Genomic DNA, 14,951 nt, shown 5'->3' with positions numbered 1-14,951 from the left:
AAAATCCGTAATTAGCTTCGAATGTCAATTTTTTATAGATATAATATTTAATTATAAAAAATATTTATATCTACTAAATATGCAAGAGAACAGAAAATATAGTTTTAGACAAATTATAATAAAAATTACAGATAAAAATGTGCAATGATCTATCTATGCAATTTATTGAGAAGGAAATTCAACTTAAATCAACTTAAAGCACTTAAAGTGATACAGAGTGGCGGAAAGAAAGTTTAAGGAGGACAGTGACAGAGTAGAGAAGCTTGTCATCGTTAAAATATTTATATACATTTATTTAACTATAGTTTAGAGTTCATCACCTGATGCTGATTATCTTTGTTACTTTGGTTTGGTCCCAAATTATTTGCTGCTGGCGTTACTGCACAGTTTCTATTTAGAAAATCACTTCCGGCAGCGTAAAATTGCTGTGATTGTTGCTGATGTTGTATTTTAATTGGCGTATTATTGATGCTAACGCTATACTTGTTGCCTAGGCCTGCTGCCCCTAAACGACTCTGTGAGCCACCGATATGACGCAATGCTGAATGATGACTATGCTGTGGATGTGAATGAGTCACATGTGACGCTGGTTGATGATGGAAATGTGAACGATGCAATATTGGTCCAGCGGACATTGGGCGATAGGGCAATTGTTGCGCGGGTCTGTTTATTGTTTGTGAAATTTTTGTTTTTTATTTTACATAAAATTATACACGAGAAAATATATAAAAGTTTGTAATTTAAGAAAATAAACTGAAAAAATATGTGAAATTAACTTTACATAAAGTAGTGCATTCAATGTTTTCTTTAATGCAATGTAAATGAAAAACGGTTAGAAGAAATTTTTTGGTTTAGTACCGATTTTTTATATCCGTTACTGTCATTCCCAGCCCAGAGTCCGACGATGGACTTCTTCCAGTAGCTGCGCTTACTTCCAAATCGACATCGGTTACCTGCAGGATATGCATTCAAGTACAGAACAAACTCACACGATTTTTGTTTTTGTTTTTGTATTTTAATTTTATTTTTTTTTTTGTTGTATTTGAAATCTAATCCGGGTAGTTTTTAAGTGTACGAAAGTTAGTTTATTTTAGATACTGTGAAACAATATAGAATTGCAACAAATCTACGAAAGTTCTATATTGGTTACGAAAGACAGTTTTGTTTGGTTTTAAGAACTTTTTATTTTAATATATGTAAAATTCTTAGTTCATTTTTTCAAATATGTGCGTGATAGTTGATTGTGATAGTTGAATTGAAAAATTATTACACTCAAAAAAATCAATTTTTTTATTATTGTAATTTCATTATTTTCATTTAATTATAACTGGAAATAAGATTTTTTTAATATTTTTTAATATCTTTTATAATTAAAAAATAAATCAACATGTTTAGAGTACATGATTGTAACGAAGTAAAGGATTAAGCAAATGTTAGAAATTGATTTGGAAAGTCATATACAAAAACTATCAAGTTTTAATTCTTACTTTAAATTGTGATGGAATAACATCTTATAATAACAACTTCCCAAAAAATTGGATTGATTCATAGAGCATCAAAAAGCTTCTGTAAAAAATAAGATGTGAAAGACGACTTATCCAATAGTATTTATTCAAATATTCTAAGACGGACTCATTAAGCAATATAGTTCAAATCTAGAAGAGAGGACAAATTTTGAGCTAACTGCAGTTATATTTAACCTCATAAATATTGAGCTCAAGGCATTGATAACTGGAGAATTTTTAAGGTTTTCTTTTAGTCATAATGATAATAAAATCAGTTGTTATGGAAAGCAACTGAAAACTGTAGATTAAACGCGTGATCAAATTCAGAAAGGTAAATAAATAATACAATTAGTCAGTTACAATTAAGAAAACCTCAATCAGTAATGCATCATCATCATATCATCAATACTAATAACAGTGGTCGCGAGTTGAAGTTTTTATATTTATTTTTGTTCTAAAAGCTTACTCAGTCCTTGTCCTATTGAGAAGTTAGTTATTAAAAACAACTTTTTGAACTTTTCTATGAATTAATAATAAAATTTATAAAAACTATTCATAGAATGGTCAGTTCTTACAACAAAAATAAAACTTTTAAACATAACTCGTTAAACGATATTACCCTAACCCTGCATCTGTATAGAAGTAAATAAATTGTAGTCTTCTTTTTTAATATTTGGCTTTGGTTTGGACCAGAAAGAAAATACTAAGGTATTTTTAATATCAATCGAAAGGCTGAATATCTTCTGTTCATTCTATTTTATTCTCTTCCAGTAAGCAAATAATTATAATTTAAAATTACTTCTCTCTTTTCTCTTTTGAAAATTGTTCAAGTTAAAATGGCTACTGTAAACTATATGATGACGGTATATAGAAAGCCACTTAGCTATCAAAGCGATTATGACAGGACAAAAATGACTGGAAAGCAAAGGCAGGGATATAATAATAAAATCTGTTTTCTAAGCGATAGTGTTTACAGTTTGACAGTTCATTAATTTTTATATACGACTTTGTATATATATTTTATATATACAAAGTTACCTCATAGGAGCTTAAAAAAAGCTATCTCATAAAATTTGTAAGACAATCGTGGGGGTGTTTATTTATAGGCCACTATACAACTGCAATTTAATAAAAGTCACAGATAGTTACTCTTACAAAAAACTCTAGAGCGAATGATGCGCTCACGTTTTGCACTGATAAAAACAGGAGCGAAAAATAGTCGACTTTCAATATTTTGGCACAGCAAAGCCTATTATACTTGGTTATCTAAACATTCTGAATAAGACAACAAAGACAATAATCCCTAAGTGATTAATACATGCTGATTATTTATTATTAAACATAATTTTTAATAGCATAATGTTTATACCAATTAATTAAATGAGTAATTTTTCAATGACATTAATTTCGTTTCTTTTGCAATTATAATTTTTTCGATTATTTTTGAGTGTAAATTATGAGCTACAATTTTGCCATTTCTATGTGCATTTATTGGTAATTGTGTTGAAAAGAATATATATATACGGTGAAGGTGATTTATAACAGAAATTATATGTGGCTTCCTACGTATAAAAACATTTTTTAAATTATATGCGAAATTATAATGTATATATACATGTGTTTACATAGTGTATATATATATCGGTTTTTAATTTTTATGTATGCATATTAATTAATATACATATATTTGTCTATATATATATGCATGTACATATAATTTATATGTAGATATGCCAATTTTATGTGAGAGTGAAATATAAAATATTTCCTATATCAGAAACCCTATTTTAATATAAACTCATTTGTTAGTTTGAATACTACTAGTATTCACTACTTGCATCCTAAATATATAAAGGATTATAATAAATTATATATAAATATATAAAGATTTTAAGGAACAACATAAAACTAAATAATCTTTTTTTATAATATTTATATTAAGCATAGAAATGGACCATTTTTTTAAAAACGGGAGGCCTATTGACCTCATCAACTCCAATTTATCTGAAATATTTTGAATGAACACCTCTAATAAAAAAAAAAGAGTACACACATCTCGGGAAAAAATTTTAAATTTTTTTCTTGATAAACATGGACCTATGGGACTTATCTTTAAAAGATTATATCTATGACCCTATAAATGATGTGGTCTTTTGTATTTTGAAGATAATTGACTGAGTATCTCTTAAATAATTTAAACAGTTGATACTGTTTACATATATATAAATGAATTTATATGACATGAAAAAATTAAAACTCTTTTTACAGTCTGAATCTGTTTGTTTATATAATGTTTTCTAGTGTTGAAGGAAATCAGATAAAAAATCCGGTATTTTTATGATATAAAAATAAAACTAAATATTATTCAGTTATTATAATATTATTTTAGAATTTTATACTGAATGTTAAGTTAAATACAGTTAAAACTGCATTTTGTATATAATTTGGGATTTATTAAGAATATTGCTATCGCTGTTGCGTTTTATATTATTTAGTTTTATAGCTCTACATTTACTATATAGTACACTAAAAAACTTTTAAAATGTTTTTTAAAAAGCAAAGACTGTATTATTTGAATTTCATTCACATATTTTATGAAATAAAAATTTATTATAGTATTTTTTAAATAAGTGTGATATGATAAAAAAGTAGTAAAATAATGGACAGTATCTATTTTATAGATAACATATCTGTTAGTGGAAAAAATAGATATACCTTCTGCTCAAAAAGTACCTGTATTTTGTTAACTGCTCCCTAAGTAATAGATCAAAAATTTTTTTTTTGTTTTTTTGTTTGTTGGCCTTTCTTGACATATGGTACAAACTTGAGCGCCATCTGTTTACAGCAGCTGTTAATGTGAGACTACCTCAAGTGCATATAGCGATTTTTACTATGAAAAATTCAGTTGAACAACGAGTTTGTTTGAAATTTTGTGTTTTGAATGAAATTTCATGTGTTGAAGCATTGAAAAGGGAGCAGAAAGCTTACGGGGTATAAATCATTCAAAGAGGGTCGTGAAGTGATCGAAGATTTGCTTCGTTCTGAACGTCCATTAACATCAAGTACCGAAGAAAACGTGGCAAATATCAAGAAAATTGTGCTGGATGATCGTCGTATGACTGAAAGGGAGAATGCTCGTGACTTAAACATCTCAAATGAATCCGTTCACCACATTCTACATGATATACTGGTCATGAGACGCGTTGAAGCCTGACTTGTACCGAAACACCTTGATTTTTTGCAAAAAGAATAACGAAAGAACGTGTGTGAAGAAATGATTTTTGAGCATGGAAACGACTCTACATTCATGAAACGCATCATAACAGGTGATGAGACATGGGTTTATTAATATGACGTAGAAACCAATCAACAATCAAGCGAATGGCGCTTCGAAAACGAGCCAAAACAAAAAAACCGCGCAATAGTCGCTCAAAAATTAAAGTTATGCTCACTTTTTTTGACTACCGCGGTGTTGTTCATTACGAATTTTTGCCAGAGGGTCATACCATCAATAAAGAATATTACCTCGGCGTTATGTGGCATTTACGTGAGTCCATCTTGTGGAAAGCCAATAATTGGATTCTTCACCACGATAATGCTCCATCGCACACGGCTCTGATTGTACGCGATTTTTTGACCAAACACGGCACCACTGTCATCGCTTAGGCACCATATTCGCCAGGTCTGGATCCGTGCGACTTTTTCCTGTTCCCGAAACTCAAGTTGCCCTTTCGTAGTAAGCGTTTTGAGTCGATTGAATCGGTAAAAGAGAATTCGCTGAAGGAACTAAAAGCCATACCTGCACGGGTCTACGAAAAGTGTATGGAAGATTGGGTTAAGCGTTGGCATATGTGTATCGTTTCAGAAGGAGTATGTTTTGAAGGATATAAAATAAATTTGAAATAAAATTTAAATTTGTGTGTTTTATTTACAAAATCCGAATACTTTTTGAGCGGAAGAGAATTATTCAGCTGTCAACATACCTGATAAAAATTTCATATATTAGGTATACCAAATTTATGTTTGTTATTATAAAAAAATCAAGTGTAAATATTAAAACTCTTTCAATATATACAATATACTTTTTTTTTAATCAAGAATATTTTTCTATAACTGTAATTCGTCTTTGAAATTCAACAAATAATAAAATAAAATAATAAAAAAATAATAAAAAGCTATAATAATATAACTTTTTATATTGAGTTTTAAATTTATAATTTAATAAAAAATTTTAATTTTAAAAGTTAATTATTTTCGCCTAGCTTTCGTCAAAAATTTCTTATGACGACAAAGCAAAGAATATTTATTTTTTAAAATTTAGAAGGATTCGAATACTAAAATATTAATAAAGAAGTTTTCGAAAAATAGTGAACTACAACAACAAAAATAATTTTTTATATTACTTTTAATTAATTGAATTTTGGTTGACCATACAGCTGTTCAAAGTATTCCAAAAATTCTTGTATTTAATTATTCGTAAATAATTTTTTGAGACTGCAAGTACCAGGAATCAAACTCATGCCCTAACAAATCTGAAGCTCTGAGTCAGCGCTGCTTAACCAACTGACCCAAAGACGTACTTGACTTTTATGTTCGCACATTTTTCTGGAGTTTTATTACTTTGTTGTGAAAGTTTTATTAACAAATTCACTTACTGTGTTTATATTTAAACAAAATCATAAACCAGCTGTAGAATAATTAAATTAATTAATTATATATTTTATTTTTGATTGTTACATTTCAATACTATTATGTTTGTAGAGGCATTATTTGTTGGATGATTTATAATTTTATTCCTAAATATAAAATGTTAATAAAATAAAGTTTTATGTAAAACAACATTCTGTTACTCTTTCTGTTCTTAAAATCTTTTAAATTTTGTCACTATGTTTGTATGAATATTATCTTATAAATCTATTTAGTAATGCAGAATTAGAGAAGTACTAGTGTGTTTCATATTATTATATAGAGAACTATTGCATCGAAAGATAACCTAAAAGTGTAGGAACAATATGTGTAAAAAAAATAAAAATATTTAGTTTTGAAGAGATGGCATATAGCGCTTTAAAAAACATATAAAAAATATTTAAAAATATTTTTTAATAAAAATTGACATTCGATTTTTCATTAAATAATAATAATTATTTTTTTTTTATTGTAGAGGTCTGTACTAGTATCAGATGTGTACTAACTTATGTACCTAAATAACTAAGGAATTCTTATATGTGAGTATTGAGTATTTGCTGCTTAATTATTAAAGTAAATAAGAACATATTAAGTTTTGTTTTGGCAAAATTAAATCTTAAACATTTTATTTAAATAATTGAATTAATTGAAATCTAAAGAACTAATGGAGCATGCATTGGAGTACAATAGAGTTGGACTTAAGGAAAGGTTACAATATTAAAATAAATTAATTTTATTTAAAAACAGTTTACATTTGTTTTTTAAATATTTATATTATTAGTTAATTTATATATTAGTATATATTTATCTAAGACAAGTATTAATGATTATATATTGAAAAAAAAACCAAGCTAAGCAAGAACTACACACAGAACATCATCAACAACAACAAAAACAACAACACAAACTGAACAATTACACAATAAAAACGTAATTCGTAAAAGTATTCGTATTATGTGTGTATGTGTATTACACAATGATTTTGTTTATATAAATATTATTATTAATATTAAATATTAATATTAAATTTATTTTGTTTTTATTTTTATGTTAGTGTTTGTATTAGTTTCGTGTGTGTGTTTGGTGTGTATGTACTTCAATTGCTTTGATTTGTATTTTAAGTTATGTATCTTATAAGTATTATTTTGGCTAACAACAACAACAACAATAATAACACGAAAAATAATTAATTATTGTGGAAAATAATAAATTTTTAACACAAAAAATATTAATTTATTTAATTTATAGAATTAGTTTTTACACATAAATTCATGCTATTAAATATGTAATAAATTTTTATTATTTGATTTTTTATTATATTTTATTATTAAAATACTCGTTAATAGAAGTATTATTTTAAGTGTATATAGTGTCTGTGTCGTAGAATAAATCTTCTAAAAAGCTTACCGGCAAATCACGAGCGGCTGATTCTCCTTTACGCTGCAATTTGAAATGACGGAAATTAGTTGAGAAATTTAATTATTTATTATAAACAATAAAAATAATAAAATATGGTTTTAAGTTCTAAGCAGCAAGGTTATTAAAAGAATAAACTATAAATTATAATCATATTTAATATAACCTACTGCATACAATTTTTGTTTATTTTCTCATATATGTTATGTGAGGCACTTCAGACATGAAAATTCGTAATTTAATTTCTTAAAAATTTTTCCATATTAATCAACAATTTCTGTTTTAAAATATTCAAATAAAATAATAAATGTGAACAAACTGTTACTGAGTTCCATCTTTGCTGAAATTTTTAATAAAAGATGGGAAAACTCAACGATATGTAGGCATCTATATGCAATCTGGCCACGTTCCCATAAAAAAAACCCAAAAATCTCAATGTGATACTCCATAGAAATATCGGTCTTTTGGTAAGTTTACTTACAGGTCACTGTAAACAAGAAAACTCTACTAGAAAATTGTGTCTTCCTTTCAATCAAACCTCTCGCAGTTGTGGGGAAGACGATAGGAGTGCCTTTCATCTACTATGTTTTTGCACAGCTCATACACTGCGGCGACTCAACACTTTAGGAAACCCTTTTCTTGAGGATCTTGATCAATTACAAGACCTGACACTAAATAGCATTTTAGGCTTCGCCAAAGGTTCTAGGCGATTTTTAACCCTGAGTTTTTCCTACGTATACGGTAACACAATGGGGCAATAGGCCTAAGTGGATCCACCAGTGATCGCCGGTATAGCCTACCCTAACCTTACTTAATGAAGAACTGTTGTGAATATAAATGTTCATAATATCTTTTACTACTACAACTTATTGATTCTCAAATAGTCATATATAAACTCCATTAAATGATATACAACGCTTGATCGAATTCTCTCTCCATTTTTTGTAAACTGCTTAAGGTGTGGCTTTTAATCCTTTACTAAATTTTTTTGTAAATTGTAAAAAGTTTGACATTGTCATGTTGTAAATTATTTTGCATGGTCAATTTTTTTTATTATAAAAGAAACTGCCTTTTATCTTTTACTCAGACAATTTTTGTACTACACAATATAAAAAAACTTTGCTATTCCTGATAACAAAAATTAAATTAAACTAGAGTCATAGAAAAATAATAATATTTTTATATACCCTGTGTCTATCCACACTATATGGGTCTCGATCTCTACGATAAACAAGCTCATCATATCTAGAACGATCCTCAGGATATATTAGTTCACGTATTTCCGTCACTAACGTATGCTGAAATAGAAATTAATTAAAATAATTAATTAAATTAATTATTAAATTTATTGTGAATCTTTACTTTTTCGTATGTGTCCAACATCTCAAGTAAGACGGCTACAAAGGCATCTATGGTCATTGCTCTCGCACAATATTCAGCAATATAATACGAAAGACTTGCAAATTGATGACGTGATAGGAGGGAAAGTGCTTTCTCCTCTACCATTGCGCTTATTGGACCTTTCCGACGCGCTCTAAAATGTAAATAGAAAAAAATTGAAAATTAATTAAATTATATTAAAAGTAGTAATAAAAGTAAAATATTTTTATTATATTTTGTAATAATTATACATAAATATATACATTTTTTTAATATATATATATAGTTCCATATATATAATTTATTTATGGTATAATAATATGTAATTTTTTTTTTAAATTACAACTATGCACCTATACAATTTGTATATGAAATATACATAACTATTTTTGAACTGAATATGTTAATATTATCGGATTAATACTAAGATTTTACTTTTCTAATTAAAATCAATTAAAAATAACATTCCATTTCGACTACATTTTCTACTCTCTTACTAACACTCATTTTTCACATCAAGTATTCACTCACTACTCCCATGATCCGAGCAGAAGCGTAACTCACTTTTAAATTTAAGTGTTCATACTCGAAAATCACTCCTTTGTTTACTATTCACATTTCATTCACTATGCTATAAGCATACTATAATTTAATATAAACAATAACACGAAAGTAAAAGAAAATTATGAAAAAATAAAAATAATTCTCTTAGAAAATATATTTGCTTTAAATTTTTTTAGGTTATTACAGTATATAGACCATTCATATTAATTAGATTTAGATATCAACAACTTGCAATTTGGGTATTCGTTCACGAATGCTTCAATTTGTTTTATTAAAATTTCTAATTATATATTATATATTAATATATATTAACTATATATTAATTAATTAAATTTATTTCAATTATAATATCTACTTCAATTATAATGAAGATATTTTGAATTTTGAAATTATTACCTTGTCCCCGTTGGACTATACGCATCCCAAGGTTCCATTTCAATCGATGTGCAGGAATGTGGCACTTTACCAACATCACGTATCACAAGAGACATACGTTTGTGATATTTTAACTGACTAACAGCCTCATCATGGGTCACATCAAGAAATGATTGACCATTCACTTCTAGTATTTCATCGCCTACCATTAAACCAGCGCGATCAGCTACACTATCTTTATCAACGCCAGTAACAAAAATACCAAGTCCATATTCAACACCACCACGTATCATTAGACCTAATGATTGGCCCGGTTCGATGAGTAATTCAACTCTTCGAATTCTACAAAATTACAAAAGTATATGTGTTTAATCATGGAGTATATAATAAAATAAAAGTAAAACGATTATAACTTACCTATCTCTACGTTCACTACGTCGGCCGCCATATTCCATAGGCGGTGATGCGGGACGCCCATGTCGGTCCATCCAGGAACATGTTTGACGAAATGGTAAACCACCAGATGCACCTGGTGGTAATGCACCTGTTTGCGCAGCATTCTGTGGCAGCAGGGGAGCCATCGAAGCATACATTGGATCCCGTGAAGGTGGCCCAAAACCATGCAAGGGTGCCGTTGAATTAAGTGTCGGGGGTGAACGCACCGTCATACTGATTTGACGTGATGATTTCAATATCTGCACACATCTCTGCGTTAAGAAAAAATGTGGCAATAGAAGGAGTCAAATAATAGAAAGAGAAAGAGGAGTACAGAAATAAAAAGCATAGGTGGAAGAAATCAAAACAAACAACTTAAGCAATATAAAACTATGCAATTAATAAGTCAGTGTAAAAATATTAATTTAAAAATAAATGAAATTAATTTTAACTAAAAAATATTTATATAAAAATAGTGGCGTAAAATCCTACGTAACTTGAACTATATTTTAATTTGTATTTCTTGAGAAGAATTTTAGGTGCTTTGTGCTGGAATGGTGCTTTTGTGTTTGAAGTGTTGTGTTGGATAAATTGTGCAAATATATTGTGCAATTTTAATGTGAAAATTGTTTTTGTACGGACTAAAATGTAACATTGTTGGGAACTCTTTAGTTTACGTTTAGGAACACTTTTGGCATTCAAGTTATTAATTACTTTTTAAACTGATAATAATATTATGTATTCTAAGAACAAAAAATATACATCACATCAGTAAATAAGATTTTTTTAATTTTTTTTATTTTATTAAAGATATTAAATTGTTCTTATTATGGCAAGACACAAAATCATTGAACAATTGGATTCAGACAAGTATTAAACCTCAATAGTAGAAGCAATGGAAAATTTTTTATTATATATAAGTTTATATATATAAATAATTTTCAATATATTTCAATCACTGTTTTCGACTACAACCGAATAAATTAAAATTAATTTAATTAAATTAATAACATAATTGTTAAATAAAATATAAAGGTGAGAGGAAAACAGAATTCTTATCTATTGCCAATTTTTTCTCAAGTAGTATTTAAGTGTTATTAAGTATATTATTGTTATACATAAAATTCTTAAATCCTTTATACAACTTATGATAAAAATATATAAACATTTTTAATAAACTAACTGTAAGAGTAAAATGATTATTTCTACCTTTAACTGTTATAGATCGATTGGTAATTGAATTTTTTCAAAAGACTGCATTCTCTATTAGTCAACCCATCTTTATTAAATAATCTATATAAAACTAACAAAAACTAACTCTTCAAAGTGCCTTGGTACATCCGCACAAACGACAAAAAATACATAAGGGTCAGTGTCCTAAAGTTATATGCGAAAATTGACAGGCTATTCTACTTACCACTATCTAATCTTAGAGTAATCACTCTCCGCACGGGGAGGTACGCAGATCTTAGATCAATCACTGAATAATCATGAAGCTTATAGGCAATACATAAATTAGTCAATGAGATGGGTGGGACCCTGTAGTACCCCCAGCTATCAAAGTGTAAAAGTGCCCAGTTGCGCTGATTCGAAAAAAGAATCAGCATACATATTATTATTTAAATAATATAATATCCAGTCTTTTATATATTATTTTCAACGAGAATGGACCTAGCATGCGAAACAATCATATTTCATTTGATGACAAAAACTGATGAGAAGCTTAATCTTATCTTAATCTTATTCTTAGTAAATCGAATTGATTTCAAAATCTGATTTTCCATGAAAATCAATTCTCTTATTATAAGTCATGAATGTTAATAGTATAAACAATTAACAACAGAGATTAAGCTACTGTTTAATCTATTCAAATCAATAATGGCAGTAATAATTAAAATTAATTGACTGTTAAATATAAGTGTAATAATAAGGTTAATTTTTTTGTCGAGTTTGATGTGTCTTATGACGACAAGAAACTAAAAGGGTTCGAATAGAATGAAAAAGCAACAACAAAAATTTGATTAAGTTATTGAAATTTGGCTGACCATAAAATGTTGCTTTAAGTATTGCCAAGTAATCATCATCAGTGATCTTCGGAAGTCTTTGAATTTTTATTTAATTGTTTATAACTCGTTTACAATTTGTTGGGCTGTAAGTGCCAGTCTTAGAACTCGTACTTATCAAATTAGAAACGTATTTATCCACTAGTGGCCAAGGCTGCGCAAACTTTCAATGCTCAAGCTCCAAGTTTTTTGTCACTTAATTTGTAAGTGACACTAATTGGTTGCCATGATTTTTTTTTTTAATTAGAATGAGCTCATAAACTAGAGCTTTTTTTGAAAACATAAGTTCTTCGAATTAAAAGTTATTTTTGTAGTCGCCTATTTTATATTTCAAAGCTGTTCTTTTGTAGAGACATCTGTTATTCATATTTTTACTTACTATAAAATATATATGTAAAGCGTCTTTCTTGGGTACAATTTTACTAAGAAGCTATACAAATGTTACTCTACAAGTTCGCTAATCTCGATTTAGTAAAGCTTAACAAAACTATTGTTCGTATTTTCCATAATTCTAATGTTTAAGGTTGATCTTTTTGTGATATACTTCTAGAAATAAGAATTTCTAACATATTAAAATCCTTTTATATTATTTTTTTTAAAGGAAAACATTCTAACCATGTCTATAAATTCTTTAACTTTAAAGGTGCTACATATTATACGTCCCACAAAATTGTGATGTTATTTATTAAACAATATATATAATAATTACTAATGTGTTTGCTTGTGAAGTTTGGGTTTGTACAAATGTGCAAGGTTCATATGTGAAAAGTTGTGAGTGTTATTAATATTTGAATATAAATTTTATTTTTTACAATTCATTCAATGATAATAGCAATACAACATATCTCACCTTCAGTGCTTCTTCGTGATTTATTGAAGTAAAAGGCGTACCATTAACTTCTAGGATTGTATCACCAGGCCGCAGACCAGCCCTTTCCGCTACTGAATTTTCTTCGATGCGTGATATATAAACACCTAATCCTGCAATATATTATAATGTAAAATTATAAATAATAAAATTTTAATATTTAAATTAAATAATTTATAATAATATTAAATATGTAATACGTCCAAATCAATTCACTGGTCAAAACGTGACTTTGCCATTCTTGTAAAAAAAGTGATAATATCAGTAGTAAATATTTGCAAAACTATAAGAATTATATTATTTAGAAGAAGTGAAAAAGCTGGAATACCATTGACACAAATATATAGATCCCAAGAGACGTTAACAATAAAACTATAAGAATTATATTATTTAGCAGAAGTAAAAAAGCTGGAATAGCATTGACACAAATAGACCCCAAGAGAAATATGTCATCAACAATAACAGCAAATTTGTTAGGATTGTGGTTTGATGTATTACTATAATATACAGGTATATATATATAGTACTATATATCTATTATTTACTAGCGGACCCGACAGACTTCGTTCTGTCAAAAAGATTTGGAATGTGGCAGTTTTGTGTTTCTACCTATTTTATAGTTGGCGCAAAAAAATCTCCTGAACAGAACAGTCACACTGGTGTGTGGGGTTCAGCTCAGGTGACCAAAGTATCTTCTCTTCCAAGAACTTTGGCCACCCTTCTAGGATCCACTAAAAAACCCCGACTGGGATGTCTGCCAGAGAGTTTTGACTTAGGGGCGAACTTAGGGTTCAAACCTGATTGAAAAATAATTTAAAGGTGGAAACCTAAAGGTGACAAATATATAAAAAGTGGGTGGGTGGCTCGGCATATGTCAAAAATTGGAACATCATTGAACTTAGAGAACTCAAACTACTCTTTGTCAAAAATTAATTTAATAATAAATAAAAAATACAAATATTTCCTCCATTTATCACAGTCTCCATATTTAAATTTTATTAAATTTTACAATGAAATAAAATTTTAATTTTGATTTATAAGTGTTTAATTTTAATTAAACTGATTTTAATTATAATCGACTAACAAAAATATCATATCGTATTAAAAAATTTGTCAATAAAATCTAACTTTCATCAACCGCAAAACAGTTCCAGTACGTCGCTACAGTGTCAGCCCTTAATTCTTTTAACTTATAGTCTTTCGAAACTATATACAGTAGATAGTTTTCAAATGAATTCGTTTTACACAAGATATATTAGAAAAAGATAAAAAACTTAACGAATGAATATTGTAACTACTTAAATATTTTCAAATATTTTTTATATAAAATATTTTACATTTTCTATTTAGTTAGAAAATTTTAGTTTTCAAAAGGTATCAAGAATTGAAACACCATTGGAGTAAACTTTTGAAACTCAATTGAGACTTCATTTAAAACATATACAATGTTCAGACACACCTTAATTTCGCAGTAATCTTAATTTCATCTTCATTTCAGCGAAATTAAGTTATTTTTTCCATACAAAATTCAGTTTTGAGGTGAGAACCACATAAAGGAAAATTGTCTTAATTTCGTTGAAACAAGGGCTGAAATTAAGAGATATTTCAAATGCAACTATGCGTTAGATTAATTTTAAGCAAAAGATAAAGTTGAGATAA

General features: G+C 27.9%; 1 protein-coding gene across 1 annotated transcript in view; it reads right to left on the bottom strand.

Annotated features, from left to right (window-relative positions):
* Positions 1–7,547: 7,547 nt before the first annotated feature.
* Positions 7,548–14,951, bottom strand: part of LOC119668878 (protein lap4) — a 30,812-nt gene continuing 23,408 nt past the window's right edge. Inside the window, exons 4-9 of the mRNA XM_038078551.1 lie at positions 13,275–13,405; positions 10,344–10,633; positions 9,948–10,268; positions 8,970–9,141; positions 8,795–8,905; positions 7,548–7,631 (exon numbers count right to left, since the gene is read on the bottom strand). Of these exons, the coding sequence (XP_037934479.1) occupies positions 7,548–7,631; positions 8,795–8,905; positions 8,970–9,141; positions 9,948–10,268; positions 10,344–10,633; positions 13,275–13,405 (1,109 nt within the window). The remainder of the gene's footprint in view (positions 7,632–8,794; positions 8,906–8,969; positions 9,142–9,947; positions 10,269–10,343; positions 10,634–13,274; positions 13,406–14,951) is intronic.

Source organism: Teleopsis dalmanni, chromosome 1 (genome assembly GCF_002237135.1).
Source record: "Teleopsis dalmanni isolate 2A chromosome 1, ASM223713v2, whole genome shotgun sequence".
Taxonomy (NCBI): Eukaryota; Metazoa; Arthropoda; class Insecta; order Diptera; family Diopsidae; genus Teleopsis; species Teleopsis dalmanni.
Note: the sequence above shows the minus strand (reverse complement) of the source record. Positions and strands in the feature narration are given on the sequence as shown.